A 13,872-nucleotide genomic window follows, 5' to 3' on the forward strand; every position below is an offset into this window, starting at 1 on the left:
TGTACAAGAAGGGACAAATCTGTCATTCACTGGGAATAGTAGTGAGCATGAAGTGTCATTCAGGGGCAGCTCCCTGCAGCTCACACCAAGTTAGAAGTAAGCATGGATTAGGGTTAGGGCCACAGGAATGTAAGTAATGTCCCTGGGGTTACTCATACATATTTATAACATCATAGAAAGCTGACACATACATATAAACATTATTATTTATTGTAGTAAACCATGACTGTACAAGAGAGACTTTGCACGTCATATGATATTTATTGTAAGTCAAAAATATGGATTCAGTAAGATTACACATGGTCATTGATACTCCACAGGCTATCACAATACTATACTTCTGGAATATTTGATAATTAAGTTAATCTCACAGTCAAAATTATGTGAAAAAGCAGTAATAAAATAAACAGTTGCAAAAGGCAATCCCCAGTGCTGGAACAATGGCAAAAGAAGTGTTGACAGCAGGACTGGAAGTCAGTCATCCTGGAACATGATCCAACAGAAGAATCTTGCGCTACAAAAGTAAGTTAAGAAAGATAGAATGAAAAGTCACAGTAAGAACAAGAGTAAGTACAATAATAAAAAGACAGATATCCTTGCAAAAATTGATACCACTTATTTAAAGACATATTTAGGGTAAGTATTTGCAATTAAAATAAGTAATGTATGACACGCTGACATGCATCCGCACAATGAAGATAAAGGTAAATGCTGACATGGTAACAGTATGAAGAGTATGGATAAAATATAAGATCCTCAAAGGAGCATACTTCAAATGTGTGGCACTCTTTCATGGAATCAGTCCCCCTGTAGCATGTTTCTAGGTATTGGGATGCCTGTGCCTTTAAGAGCTGAGTCTCCCTGAGACAGAGACGAGGGTAAGAGCACAAACAAAACAGCCCCCCAGCCCCCTCACCCTGCTCTATTTTTCAAACAGGGCAGGTCATAGGTGGCCCATCCCAGGGGGGTCACTGTGACCCCCTCTGCCCCTCATTAGGGTGGGGTTTTGCCTCTACAATAGGCTAACAACGCCTCCCCCCTGGGCTAACCCTGGCTGATTCCTCCCCCCTCCCTGGTTTTGGTCCTCAGACCCTCTCCTACTCCTGCCTGCATCGGCTGCACAGCACAGACCAGTAAAATTCTGTCCCCTGATTACATCCTGCCCATCCCCGCCTCCAATGTGCCCCCTTTGCCCCTTTTTAGCCCCTCTGAACAGCGGGCAACACAGTCTGACTCCGAGCAAGGGCAGGGTGAGGGCAGCGGCTTCAGAAAATGTTAGAGAGCATGCTCAGTTCTTCTGCGCATGCTCAGTACACCCCCAGGCACACGTTCTCATGACATACAGTTTTTCACTACACACAATTCCGGGAAGGAGCCGATTTCGTTCCCCTAAAGTAAACAGCACCGCGCTAGTGCACCCACCGGGTACGGGCCGGGCTGTCCTGCCGCCTGCCCCCCGCCCGGGTCCAGCCGCAGGGCGGTGAGTGAGCGTCTGTCAGCGGCACTAGCCGGGACCCAGCCCCGCAGACACCCGGGGCCGAGGGGAAACCAGGCGGGCTGGGGGGTCCTCAGCCCCACGGACCCGGGGGGATCTAGCCCCGGAGACAGCGGGGGGCTCGGACACGCTCTGCCCTAGGGACACCCGGGCCGGGCCGGGCCGGGGAAGGGCTGGATGGGCCGGGGCAGCCGCCATCGGGTCTTGGGTCGCTTTGCCCGGCCCCAGCCGGTGTCTGTCTGCGGCTCCAGCTGGCGTGTGTGCAAGGCGCTGCACAGGGGTTAGTGCACGGCCCGGGGCAGCCGGTGTGGCTCGCCCGGCACCGCTCGGACGGGTCAGACCGTCTGGGTTATAGCAGCGCAGAACAAAATGTGACTGCGTTGTCACATTATAGCGGCGGTGTTTGGTCTCCCTCTTTCGCGGCCCGCCTCCCGCCTGGTTCCGACCCACACTCGGGTTCCCATCTCCGGCTGTCACGGGCGTTGCCCGGCAGCGGCGTCTCGCTGCGAACAGAGCCGAGTGTGAGACGCTGGAACCAGCCGAGATCGGCGCGGCCCCGCCCCTAGGCTCGGAAACCGTAATTCCCTGCGGCGGAGAGGGGGGGGCAGAGACCTCAACTCAGAACTGGGTGCGTGACACCTGTGCGCGTTTGTCACCCCGGCAGTGTGTTACGGCAGGTTCCCCTGCACCGACCACAGCGGACAGGCTGTCACTGGGCCGCTCCCTGGCAGTGCTGGCAGCTGCAGCATCAGAAATGGGCCAGGGCTGGAAAAATGGGGATTTAAAAACCTTGGTTTATTTTTTCCTCTTTAACTTCTGGTTTCTGAGCCAGAGGGTGGAGCCAGGTCACATTGTCCAACTTCTCGCTGCATCCACAATAGCTGGAAACTTCGCTTTATTTTTTACATGAAAACTGATATTCTCCTCTAATTACTGACCTCAGGAGCCGGACTTTGGAAAACACGAAATTATCCCAAAATAACGTGAGAGTTGGCAACAGGGTTTGATACTTTCACAGCAGTGTCTAGGGGATTTAGAGACCTAACTCTGCACTGAGGTAGTGCCTAGCTGACCATCCGAGGTCAGGGCCCTGCTGTGCACTCATCCTCCTTTCATTTGAATGGACCATGTGTTCAAATCTCAATGCAACAGCTGTGCGCCCCCCCCCCCACGTACTGAAAAATGTTTGGAGTGGGAGAGGAGGCTCCCCAGACCTGCATCTCCTTCTCCATCATGTTTCTTATTAGTGGCAAAAACATCCCTACTCAACCCCCTTTTTTTATGGCATTTACCTTCCTGGAGCAGGGAATCACTTTGAAATGTGATGTCGCTTGGGATGCTGTGGGGCAGACAAGCAGGCAGGAGCAGTGTGTTTCATTCCCTCTGCCCTAGGTGCAGGGATAAAGGGCTCACCAGGATCTGCAGAGCAAACACACAATTTGACTTCTAGGACAGGAGTCGCTGCTTTGTGTGCAGTGGTGGGGGTGTTCCTGATTCACTTGGGGACTAAAAGAAGTTGGTTCTCAGCACTCCTGAGTTCTTTTCCCAGGGCAGGGGGAGTGAGGTCTAGTGGTCAGAGCACACACTTTAAACCCAGCTCTGGGAGACAGCTGTGTAATGGTTAAAGCACAGGATTGAGTCAGGATCCTGGGTTCTAGTCCTAGGGCTGCCCCTGACTCATTATGTGAACATGGCAGGGTGTTTGCTGGGTTATTGCCTCTGCCTTAATTTCATCCTCTCTGCGATGGATGTTACATGCTCACCCTGCTCTGGAAAGCACCTTGAGATCTAGGGGTGACAGGTTCTGTACAAGTGCACAGAACTGATAACCCATTAGTGTTTGCACAGGCCTTGGAACAACTCCCTGGAGTTACTGACATAATTGTGTTCTTGAGTCAGGAGTGGGCTGTGCTGTGTAATGCTGCCCCTAGTGGAGACTCTCAGAATTGCAGCAGAATGATGATGGCAGGAGCAATACACAAGGCCCCAGAAGTCACTCCCTGCATTACCCTGGTACAGCAGAACCGCAGAGTTACCAACACCAGGGAAATGGAGGCTGTTCGTAACTGGGAAATGTCTGTAACTGAACAAAACGTGATGGTTCTTCCAAAAGGTTACCACTGCATATTGACTCACACAGCTTAGAAACTTTACTGTGCAGAAGAAACCTGCTGCTTTTAACCATTTTAATTGATATGAAACAAGCACGGAAACAGTTTCCTGACCTAGTCACGTCTTTCTGTTCAACTTTCCTTTTATATTTCAGTAGTTTACATTCACACAGCGCTGTGCGGGGTTTGCTTGTTTTTTTATCTCTGCTGCTGCCTGCTTCCAGTTCCCGATGAGCTTTGTAGGTGACCGGTCAGTCTGTACCTCCAGTATCCGTAACTCTGAGGTTCTACTGTATGGATCATGAAGAAAAACCTGTCTGGGGAGGAGCTAATGAGGAGGATCACGCCTCCAATATGGCGGGGGGACTGTGCTCAGGGGCTGTAGGCCCAGTGAGAGGACCTAGGATTGCAGATGCCTTGCAGAGTGTCACCTCTTCTTCAGGCAAACCCACTCACAACTGTCCTACTTGGTCCGTCTCCGCTTTCAGATCAGCTGGAAAGTCCGGAGCAGGCACCAGGATCTCTGCCCCTTGCTTGGCTTTGCTGCCCCTGGGTGGGACACAATTACTTGGGAGAGGAGCCGATCCCAGTCCAACGCCTGCAGCATCTTCAGCCTGAGTGTTGCTGAGAGAGAGACAATGGAGAAAGCCGTGGGGCCGACTTATATCCAAGTGCCGCTGCAGGAGCATGTTAGTGGCAATGGACACCTGGAGAGTGGAGGGGTGCCAGGTAATGGGGCGTCGCTGGCTGGGAACAGGCTGGAGAGAGACACTGACACTGCCCCAGATGGGGCCATGCTCTCAGTGGCAGCAGCCGCTCCCTGACCCTCCATCTGTGGCAGCAGGGACTTGGTCACTGCCAGGAGTTCTCAGGGGCACCGGTCCCTGGCTCACAGCCGCTGTCTGGTGCACACAGCCGAGCTGGGCAGGTGCCTCTTGGGCTGTGTGTGTCAGACCCCCTGCGACAACACTGGTGACACGCTGCAGGCAAAGGGCCCAGCTCACTGCAGCCCTGCACTTGCCTGCCGGCATCTGTCTCCTCCCTTCTGCTGTGTGTGGCCAGTGTGAGACTCCAGGGTGCGGTGACAGGCGCACTTGGCAACGCGGGCACAGCCAGCGCTCTGCAGGGGCACAGCGGGGGGGGGGGGGGGGGCAGCTTGAACTCCTGCCACTGGAACAGACGGGTCCTTATCTCTGTACCCCGGAGGTTGCCAGGCCCTGTGACAGCGTGGCTGGGAGTGCCCAGGGGAGGGCAGCGGACTGGGGGGAAAAGGGGACTGTTCCCCCAGCCCCAGCCTGCCTGGCCCCCGGGCTCCTCTCCCAGAGCGTCTGATGGAAGCAGAAATCGACAGGATGCCGCATGTTCTCGTGCAGCTCCAGCCCTGGGGCTGTCAGTAAGACGGGACCTTGCAGCTCTGGCTGACGGGTCTTTCTCTTTCAGACCCTCCTGGTAACCGCAGGAAACGTAACTACAAGAAATGTTCAATTGTCCTTGCTTTCACCCTCGCACTCGTGTCCTCAGCTCTCCTTGTCGTCACTACTGTCCTGGCAGGTGAGTTCTCAGCCCTCCCCGCCCCCTCTCCCAGTTGCGTCTCTCCTGGCCTGTCCCACCCCTGGGACAGAGGATTCCTGGGGACGTTCCTCCAAGACCCTCCTCCTGCCCCTCGCAGCCCCTGCACCTGGGCTCTGTGTCAGGACGATCTGACTCACGTTCGTTCCCCCAGCAGATCTCTGAGCACGTTGGGTCCCAGTGGCTATTGCCATGTCCCAGGCACAGTCACTTGTTCCCATGCACAGTGTTGGTGACTGACGGGGCAAGGTGAAGGGCTGCAGTGAGCTGGGCCCTTTGCCTGCAGCGTGTCCCCCTGAGGCACCAGCCTGGCCTTCCTGCCTCCCCGGGTCATGGCCCGGCCGGGCTGGCAGGTGCTTTGCTGCAGTGACTGCACTGAGCCGTGGAACGCAGCACAGACACCTCCATCACCGCAGTGCAGAAACCCACCACGGAGCAACCTCGGCCGGGCAGGGCCCCGTAGCGCTATTGGCTTCCCCGCCTGCCCAGACAGCGCGGCTAGTTCAGAGGGCAGCTGTTCGTGGGAACGTGACCCCGGCTGTATCTGCCATAGCCTGGGGACGGGGGGACTGTAAGACTGTCAGGGGCTGGGGTTTAGCTGTTGCCCTGGGATCTGATCAGTGGCTCCCCAGGAGGGTTTAGCAACTGGGAGAGGGGATCAGACCAGGTCTGTCTGCACCGGCACCTCTGTGGCGCTGTGGCAACACTGACACAGTTCAATGGTGCAGCTAACGTAGATGAGAGGGGCTTGCCTGGTTCGTTTGGCTGCAGCAAGTTACCAGAGCAGGACACGCTGCTCCAGCACGTCTGTGCCAGGGTCTGCACTGATGTAACTGCCTCACTGGCCTCTACACGGGGGCTGTGAATCCCAGCTCCCTGCCGTCCTGGCTGCCTATTGCAATGGGCCGCGCTGGCTCACACAGCGTAAGGTGAGATCTGTGACCTGGGGGTTCCACAGCTGGCCGTGCAGGGACCCCCCCAGAACACAGTGGGTCAGATGGCGGAGATGGCACCAGTCAGAGGCTCCCAGGACTGAAGGGCCCTTGCTGTGCCCTGTCCCTCCAAGGCAACGCTGGAAGGGGCCCAGCCGGCCTGGCAGCTTTTTTCCAAGGGGCCTGTGTGTTGCCATGCCCAGCGCTCTGCACAGCGTGTGTAATTGTGCCCCGCGCAGCTGCCGTTGCTCCCTGAAATGAGTGACACAAATCACACCCTGAGCAGCACCATAAAGCATCTGCTGCACCGACTGCCTTGCTCCGTGACTAGTGCTCACACACGGGGTGTGGGGCACTGCACCATGGAGTCTGCAGGGACATACGTGCCTTGTGCACGACCTGCTCTTTCGTTGACCAGCACGGCCGCAGCTGCTAACATTCTCCCAGACACGAGTGTCCCAGCCACAGGGGAAGGCTTGAAAACCAGCAATGGTGTTAGTGTTAGTGTGGTGCAAAATGAGGAGCAAAAAAAATGACGTGTACAAAAATGACGGGAGCGGTTTGTGTCCTCCTCCTCCCCACCCCAAAAAGGAATCAACACAAAATCCCCCCGTGGCTGAGAGTGAGCAGGTGTGATTCTCGGGGAGGGGGAATCATTAGCAACTGTTCCCCAGAGTGACCCTAACAACCCTGCCTCTGACTAGTCACCTACTGCTCTGACCTTTCCAGTAGCTTCTTGGTGTTAGCGATGGGTGACCCACTGCTGCTCTGTCCTGGCACTGAAAGGGTTACACTGCAGTGGGGGCTGTCAGCGGGTTCCCTTCTTGCAGCTGTACTTGGGGGAAGAAACGTCTGCACATAAGAGGTGAATCAAGTAACAATGTTCCTGGCCCCTCGGTACCGTCCACACTGCAGTGAGACACCCGCTGCTGGCCTGTGTCAGCTGACGCAGACTCACAGGGCTCAGGCTAAGGGGCTGTTTAATTGTGGTGTAGCTGTTCAGACTCGGGCTGCAAACGTCTCCATCGCCCCGTGTCTGGCTGTGCTGGGCGGGCCGGGCAGCGGGTATTCAGCCTCCTGAAAGGAAGGGAGTTGATTCCATCTTCACCTTCATCTGCCTCTCCTGGGAAGCAAAGCGCAGAGCAGGGAGGGGGCAGCAGGCCAGGCTGGCAGGATTCCTCAGGGTAACAGACCTGGCAGATCGTGTTGACATCAACATCTTACCCATTCATTATTGGCCCCTGCTCCCTGCCCCCTCCCTCTGCAGCTCTCTGCCCACCCCCTGCTGTAGCACTGAGCCTGGGCCCAGCTCTCTGTGCTGGGCCTCCAGCCAGGGCCTGTTTGTCAGCTGCATCCCTACTGAACGTGACCCAAGAGAGTGAGACCAGGGTCAGGTAACCCCCCTCTGGGGCTGGATTCCCAGTGTGCTCCTAGCTCCCTCACGCCCCCAGCACCTGCCAGAGCTTCGAGGAGTCTCTGAAGCCTGGGGCACCAGGGTTCATTTCCCCGTGTTCCCCTCACGGCCGGGCTGCAGGTCCCGCTCTCACACCATGTTACTGTCTCATTCTCAGTGCAGAGATGTGAGCATCTGTCAGCTGATCTGGGCCCCCTTGCATGCCTGGATATGTGCCCGGATGGCTGGATCGGATACCGAGGGAAATGCTACTATTTCTCAGAGGGCGAAGGGGACTGGGCCTCCAGCCAGAACCACTGCTCTGCACTGGGTGCCTCCCTGGCTGGGATCAACACCAGGCAGGACATGGTAAGAGACGCTAGTTGCAATGGACTGTGCCTTGGCTCAGTGGCTGCCCCTGCGGGGTGAAGAGCAGCTCTGACCCCCCTTGTGCTGGAAGGCCAGAGCCAGTGTACCGTGGGGATCACCCTCTCAACAGGAAGACTGTACCCCGTAGGGCTGGGCTGGCTCGGGCATCTCCTGGCCTGTTGGGCTGGAAGGGAATCGAGAATCCAGCTCAACACAGCCAGTGCAGCTCCTGCATAGGGGAAAGGCAGCCCCTGGCTTCTCTTGGCCTGGCCCCTCCTGGCTGAGGATGGGGATGGGGGAGGGCGTCTTTGCTCAGTGCTGGCCTCTCCCTCAATCCCCCAATGAGCTCATCTCTCCCCTTCCCCTGCGATGGTGGGAGGTGCTCAGCTGCTCTGTAAGGGGAGGCTTTGGCACACAACGTGGCCTTGCATGGGGGGAGGAGGGAACAGCTTAGACCCAGCAGCACCCAACAGCTGCCCCAGCCCAGGGGAAATTGGGGTGCTGGGAGCTGTTTGGAGTGGGAGGGTTAATACTGAATTACCCAGAACTGTGCCAGAGGGAGGAGAAAATCCCCAGCCACTCCCTGGAAACAGCCCTTCAGTGTAGGACTGGGATTCCCTGCACAGAGCCTGGGGCAGCAGCAGGGTCCGGGCTCTGACCCCGCCTCTCCCTCTGCTGTTTGTAGGCTTTCATGGCGCGCTACAAAGGGAAATATGACCACTGGATCGGCCTCTGGAGGGACCCGGGGCAGCCCTGGAAATGGGCCAATGGCACCGAATTCAACCACTCGTGAGTCTTTTTCTCCCTCTATGAATTCCCCGGCTGTGGGTCCCGCTGTCTGCAGCACTGCCGCACGTCGACCCAGCACTGCAGTGCAGACCAGGTCTGCGTTAGCTGTTACCACGCAAAGATGTGGGTGTCACTGTGGCTGGTTCTCTGAAAACATCCTCTCCATGTGCAGCGCAGGCAGAAACGCCACCAGGATGCTGGGAACCGCTAGGAAAGGGAGGGAGAATGTGACAAACTCCTCCTGGGCCTCTGTGGGTCCAGCACCTCCCTGTAGCTGCAGGTCGGGGAACTGCTTCGTCCCGCAGCACTCTCCTCCCTGTAGTGGTGGGGGAGGGTAATTCCGCCTCTCAAAGGTGCTGCTCCCTGCCGGCTCCCAGTCCGGTCTCTGGTTCTGCGAGGCCCTGGCCTCTTTGCCGGGGCTCTCGCCCTCCAGCAAACAGCTGCTGGGAGTAGGGGAGAGTCTGATCCCACCTCGACTCCAGGCCCCAACCCAGGGACCCTATAAATAGCACCTCGCACTGTGGCTTCAGGAAAACTGCTAGCTTCCCTGGGTTACTTCCCTGTGCCTCTTGGCGTAAGTGTCCGCACCTGCTCGAGCAGGGGCCCTTCCCGGCCTCCTCGTCTGGGGAGGCTCTTGGCCGTGCCCAAACCAAACATCCAGTTCTGTCTTCCCCTTCTGGCAGGGTTTTTTCCCTCAGTCCTCCAGGCCTGGGAAAGGTCCTTTGCTCTCTTTGGGCAGGGTTTTCTCCCCCCTTGCACCGGCAGGGTTCTCTCCTGTCTGCGTTCCGCTTCTCCCCTGCCCCCTCCTGACCTTAGACAGCGTCTTGCCCTGCTCAAACTCTCTGGGGGCTGCCTCACTGCCACAACTCTAGCCACCCCCTTCTCTGCCCAGAGGGGAGGCTTTTAACAAGTCCTAGGCTGGGCCTTTATTGGCTCCTGGTGCATTAATTAACCTGGCGTAACCCCTGCTCAGCAACCAGGGAAAAGGGACCTGCTGATCCTGAGGCTGATATATATCGGCCACCTAGCACTGTCCGGAAACCATCTGGTCTGACCCTGTCACAACAATGAGACAGAAAATATCATAAGCCTGTTATGAATCCACGGTACGCCCACACCTTGAATACTGTGTGTATTCACCTCACCTCAAAAAAGATACATTAGAACAGGGAAAGGTACAGAGAAGGGCAACAAAAAGTATTAGGGGGATGGAACAGCTTCCGTATGCAGAGAGATTAAAGCCATGTTCAGCTTGGACAGGAGATGACTAAGGGGGGCTGTGATCCAGGTCTATTAAATCACGACTGGTCTGGAGAAAGTGAAGAGGAAAGTGCTATTTACCCCTTCACACAACACAAGAACTAGGGTCACCCAGTGACATTAACAGGCAGCAGGTTAAAACAAACAAAAGGACGTATTTCTTCACACAGCACAGTGACCTGTGGGACTTGTTGCGGGGCATGTTGTGACGGCCAAAAGTATAACTGGGTCAAACAAGAATTAGCTCAGTTCATGGAGGACAGGTCTGCCAGCTCCTATTAGCCCAGTGTGCAGAGACACAGCCCCATGCTCTGGGTGTCCCTAAACCTCTGACTGCCAGAAGCTGGGACTGGACGACAGGGGAGGGTCACTCGATAATTGCCCTGTTTCTTCTTCTGTTCATTCTCTCTGTAGCATGTAGCACTGGCCGGTGTCTGCAGACAGGACATCACTGGGCTGGATGGAGCATTGCTCTGACCCACTGTGGCTGTTCTGGTGTGTTACAGCTGAACGGCATTTTTAAAAAAAAGCTCTTTGTGGCTGGTGAGAAGCTGGGAAAATGGGCCCAGCGGAGGCTGAGGAAGCTGGTCAGTGGATGACCTGTTGTTTGATCCCAGTCAAATACTGTCACGTCTTCCAGCCAGAATGCCCTGGTGTAGGCAGCAGCCTGGCTGTGTGATTGTGTCACGGTGTGTGTTAGCCAGGCTGCTAGGGGGAGGGTCTGTCTGCACTGTGCCTGGTACCGTGCCCCCAGCCCGGGCAGACAGGCACAGCTAGCAGTGTGGTGTTGTGCACAGGTGCCAGCTTGGGCAGCCAATCCTGCCCAGGCCCCAAGGTCAAAGAGTGGGTGGCTAGCGCCAGCCCCACCTGTGCCACAACAACCACACGGCTACGTGTGCCACTCAGCCACGCCGAGCTAGCAGGAGCCTGTCTACACTGCAGACATCGTGTTAATGTGCTGAGCACTCACCGCACGTCTACACTGCAAAACCACCCACGGCAGCGAGCTCAGAGCTGGGGCTACAGACTGGAGTTGTGCTACGGTGCTGAAATAGCTGTGTGGGCTTTTGGGCTTTGAAACGCATCGCAGCGACGCCTGCCTGAGTCTGCCTGAAAGCCTGAGACAGCAGCACTGGGAGGGGGAACTGCTCCATGCATCTCAGTGGGGTGTTAACTCTCAAATCTGCTGCCCCGTGGGGGCCCAGCCCAGCAGAAGGTTCTGCATCATTGCCATCAGAGCTCTGCTGGGGTTATGTTGGTGTCGTGTTTTCCCCTCCTCCCTACCCACAGCCATCTGCTCAGGTGGGTGGGGCCTGCTTTCTCCCTCTCTGGGACAGATCCCAGCCCACCTGGAGCCAGAGGCTGGTGATCTGGGGGAGGGAAGATGGGCCTTCTCCCAGTGCAGCATGTGGTTGTTGTGTAGCCAGGATGGGACTGGGGGCGGGAGGGTGCAGAATTTGCCTGTGGCCCTGCATTGCCTGGATCCCGCCCTGTTCCCAGGTCTGATGCGCTGGCCTCCAGCTCTCAGGGAAGCGCTGCGTGAATGGCTGGGGTCACACAATGATCGCTGAGATTGTGCTGCAGTCTCTGTGCTGCTGGAATTTCACTTCAGCCCTGCCCCACCCAGTCTGTCCTGACAGCTGATGTCAGCTGCCCAGCGTGTCCTGCACCCAGCTCTTCTGTGCGGCATTACTGCTGCTCCTCACCTAGCTGACACTCAACCGGCACCTCCCCCCTGGGCGTTTTGGGTGGGTTGGGCCTGCAGGGCCCCTCCAAACCCAGCTGGGTGTGAGGGGGCAGGACCTGGGGTTAAAATCTCCACCCAGCATAAAGGCTCCATGGAGGCCAGTTGATCTTAGAACCACTCTTGGCCCCACTGCCCCCTTTTAAATTACCCCCTTTTGTGGGGGGGGGCTGGGCTGGGGCGTGTTGCTGCTGCAGGAAGGGGAATCCTGAGGGGCTGTGAATGCAGCAGCTCCCTGCACTGCGGAAATGTCTCCTCCTGTCCATGAATGACGGGAAATGCCCAACTCCCACCTGCTACCAGCTCTGTGGCTTCTGTCTTGCAGGTTCCCAATAGGAGAAGGAGGCGGTGACTGCGCGTATCTGAACGATCAGGGTAGTGTCAGCACCTCACTGTGCACCAGTGAGAGATACTGGATCTGCACAAAACCCGATGTGCTCACAAAAGCAAAGGAGCCAGCTGTGGATGGTAGCTCGTAACAAGAGTATTGTAGGACTAGTGCTGGAAACACCTGCCAGTGATCTCTCTTCAACATCCCGTCTGAGCCATTGCAGAAGAGCAGGGAATGGGCTGAGCATCCCTGGGCAGAACACGGTCGGTTTGGGTGAAAACTAGAAAAGCCGTTTGCACATAGAAAAGCCGTTTGCACATTTTGCACACCCACCTCTGCTACCTCTTTCGTCTGCCAGTAAAACTGCTCAAATCAGCCATTCCAACCCAGCCTCAGCTGGAGCAGGGACTCGTCATGAGGCCAGCCTCAGCTTTCACTGTCCTAAAATCATCCCAGAAACGCTTTTTACTTCAGAAAACTGTTGGTGAATCCAGCATCGTTTGTTTTAGTGCTAGAAAGTGCCTGATCTTTATTTATTGCCTCTGCTCCTACTCACTTAAAAGCCTATCTTCTTTTGTTTTGTTCTTGTTTAATCCATTCCCGAGGCTTTACATTAAGTTGTCTGGGTAACTCCACTAATGGTGCAAGTTGTTCCACTTCCTGGACACTAGAATACAAATAAAGGAAGGTCATATTAATACCACCCTATACCGAAAACCAACTGACCGCAGTACATACCTTCATGCCTCCAGCTTCCACTCTGGACACGTTACACAATCCATTGTCTACAGCCAAGCCCTAAGACGGGTGGCCAACCCGTGGCTCGCGAGCCATATGTGGCTCTTTGCTCAGACTTATGGGGCTCTGCACATTGTATGGGATGCCAAAAAGTCTTTACTTTCAAATGTGAAATTGACAAGCTGCCACCGAAATTGACGGATCAGCGCAAATTTTCAGTGGAGGGTAAGGTAAATGTGGCTCTTTGAGGTATCTATAGCTATTTTTTGGCTCTTTGTCTTTGACCGGTTGACCACCTCTGCCCTAAGATACACCTGGATTTGCTCCGATCCCTCAGACAGAGACAAACACCTACATGATCTCCATAAACATTCTTAAAACTGCAATTAGGCAAGTGCTAGAGCAAAACCGTCAGGCACAGCATCAGGGTTCTGATCATTCCAAGTGTAATCAACAGATTGCTGCCCTTAAGGAGGAATTAAAAGCCTCTAGAGGTATCATTTCAGCAGTCCATCCTGAAATAATTCAAGGCTCCTTTAACAAAGATGCAGAACTATACCCACTCCCGTACAACCCAGATCCTCCGGCCACTATGCGTCTGGTAAACACAGATCACAATTCCCCGCCGCTGCCACTGTGCCCTCCGTTAATATCCAATAATGTACCTATGGCACCTGTCATTGCCCATACCATGCAAATTCTAAATGCCCAAAATGAAATTACTAGCACCCATACACGGATAGAGAATACCCCAATGACACCTGCACAAGCAGCTGCACTTGCTAAAACTATCGGACCCTTAAATAGCTCCACTGTTTTGGACTGGATTACAGCAGTCCATAATATGCCCACTTTTCATTACCAATTTGACCTGCCAGCTTTATTTAGGGAAACCATGCCTCCTTCTAACTATGCTGGACTCCCTAATGACCTTAAACTCGGAGCCATCACCACTCACATGGACGCTTTAAAGCGACTCATCCAGTATCTCCGCCCAGGAGATAATATGTTGGGCTTATTTTACTCCGAAAAACAAAATCTTGGAGAGCCTCCAGAGTTTTTCATTGAAAAAAAAAACCTTTTAGGTCGCCTGTCAGGAATTATTCCTACCCCAGCTCAGGGACAACAGTTTAACTACGCT

General features: G+C 55.1%; 1 protein-coding gene across 1 annotated transcript; it reads left to right on the forward strand.

Moving 5' to 3' along the window:
* Positions 1 to 4,244: 4,244 nt before the first annotated feature.
* LOC137161515 (C-type lectin domain family 2 member D-like) lies at positions 4,245 to 12,141 on the forward strand. Its single transcript, XM_067560830.1, has 5 exons — positions 4,245 to 4,335; positions 5,047 to 5,157; positions 7,679 to 7,869; positions 8,555 to 8,658; positions 11,988 to 12,141. Exons 1-5 carry the CDS (start codon positions 4,245 to 4,247, stop codon positions 12,139 to 12,141), a joined length of 651 nt encoding a protein of 216 aa, XP_067416931.1.
* The last annotated feature ends 1,731 nt before the right edge of the window (positions 12,142 to 13,872 follow it).

Source organism: Emydura macquarii, unplaced genomic scaffold (assembly GCF_026122565.2).
Source record: "Emydura macquarii macquarii isolate MOO-44397 ecotype Brisbane River unplaced genomic scaffold, CSIRO-AGI_Emac_v2 contig_2318, whole genome shotgun sequence".
NCBI classification, from domain to species: domain Eukaryota; kingdom Metazoa; phylum Chordata; order Testudines; family Chelidae; genus Emydura; species Emydura macquarii.

Coding starts and splice junctions, on each gene's coding strand:
- LOC137161515 (XM_067560830.1), top strand. CDS start 4,245: ATGGAGAAAGCCGTGGGGCCGACTTATATCCAAGTGCCGCTGCAGGAG. Junction 5,158..7,678: donor CGTCACTACTGTCCTGGCAG/GTGAGTTCTCAG, acceptor TCTCATTCTCAG/TGCAGAGATGTGAGCATCTG. Junction 8,659..11,987: donor GGCACCGAATTCAACCACTC/GTGAGTCTTTTT, acceptor TCTGTCTTGCAG/GTTCCCAATAGGAGAAGGAG.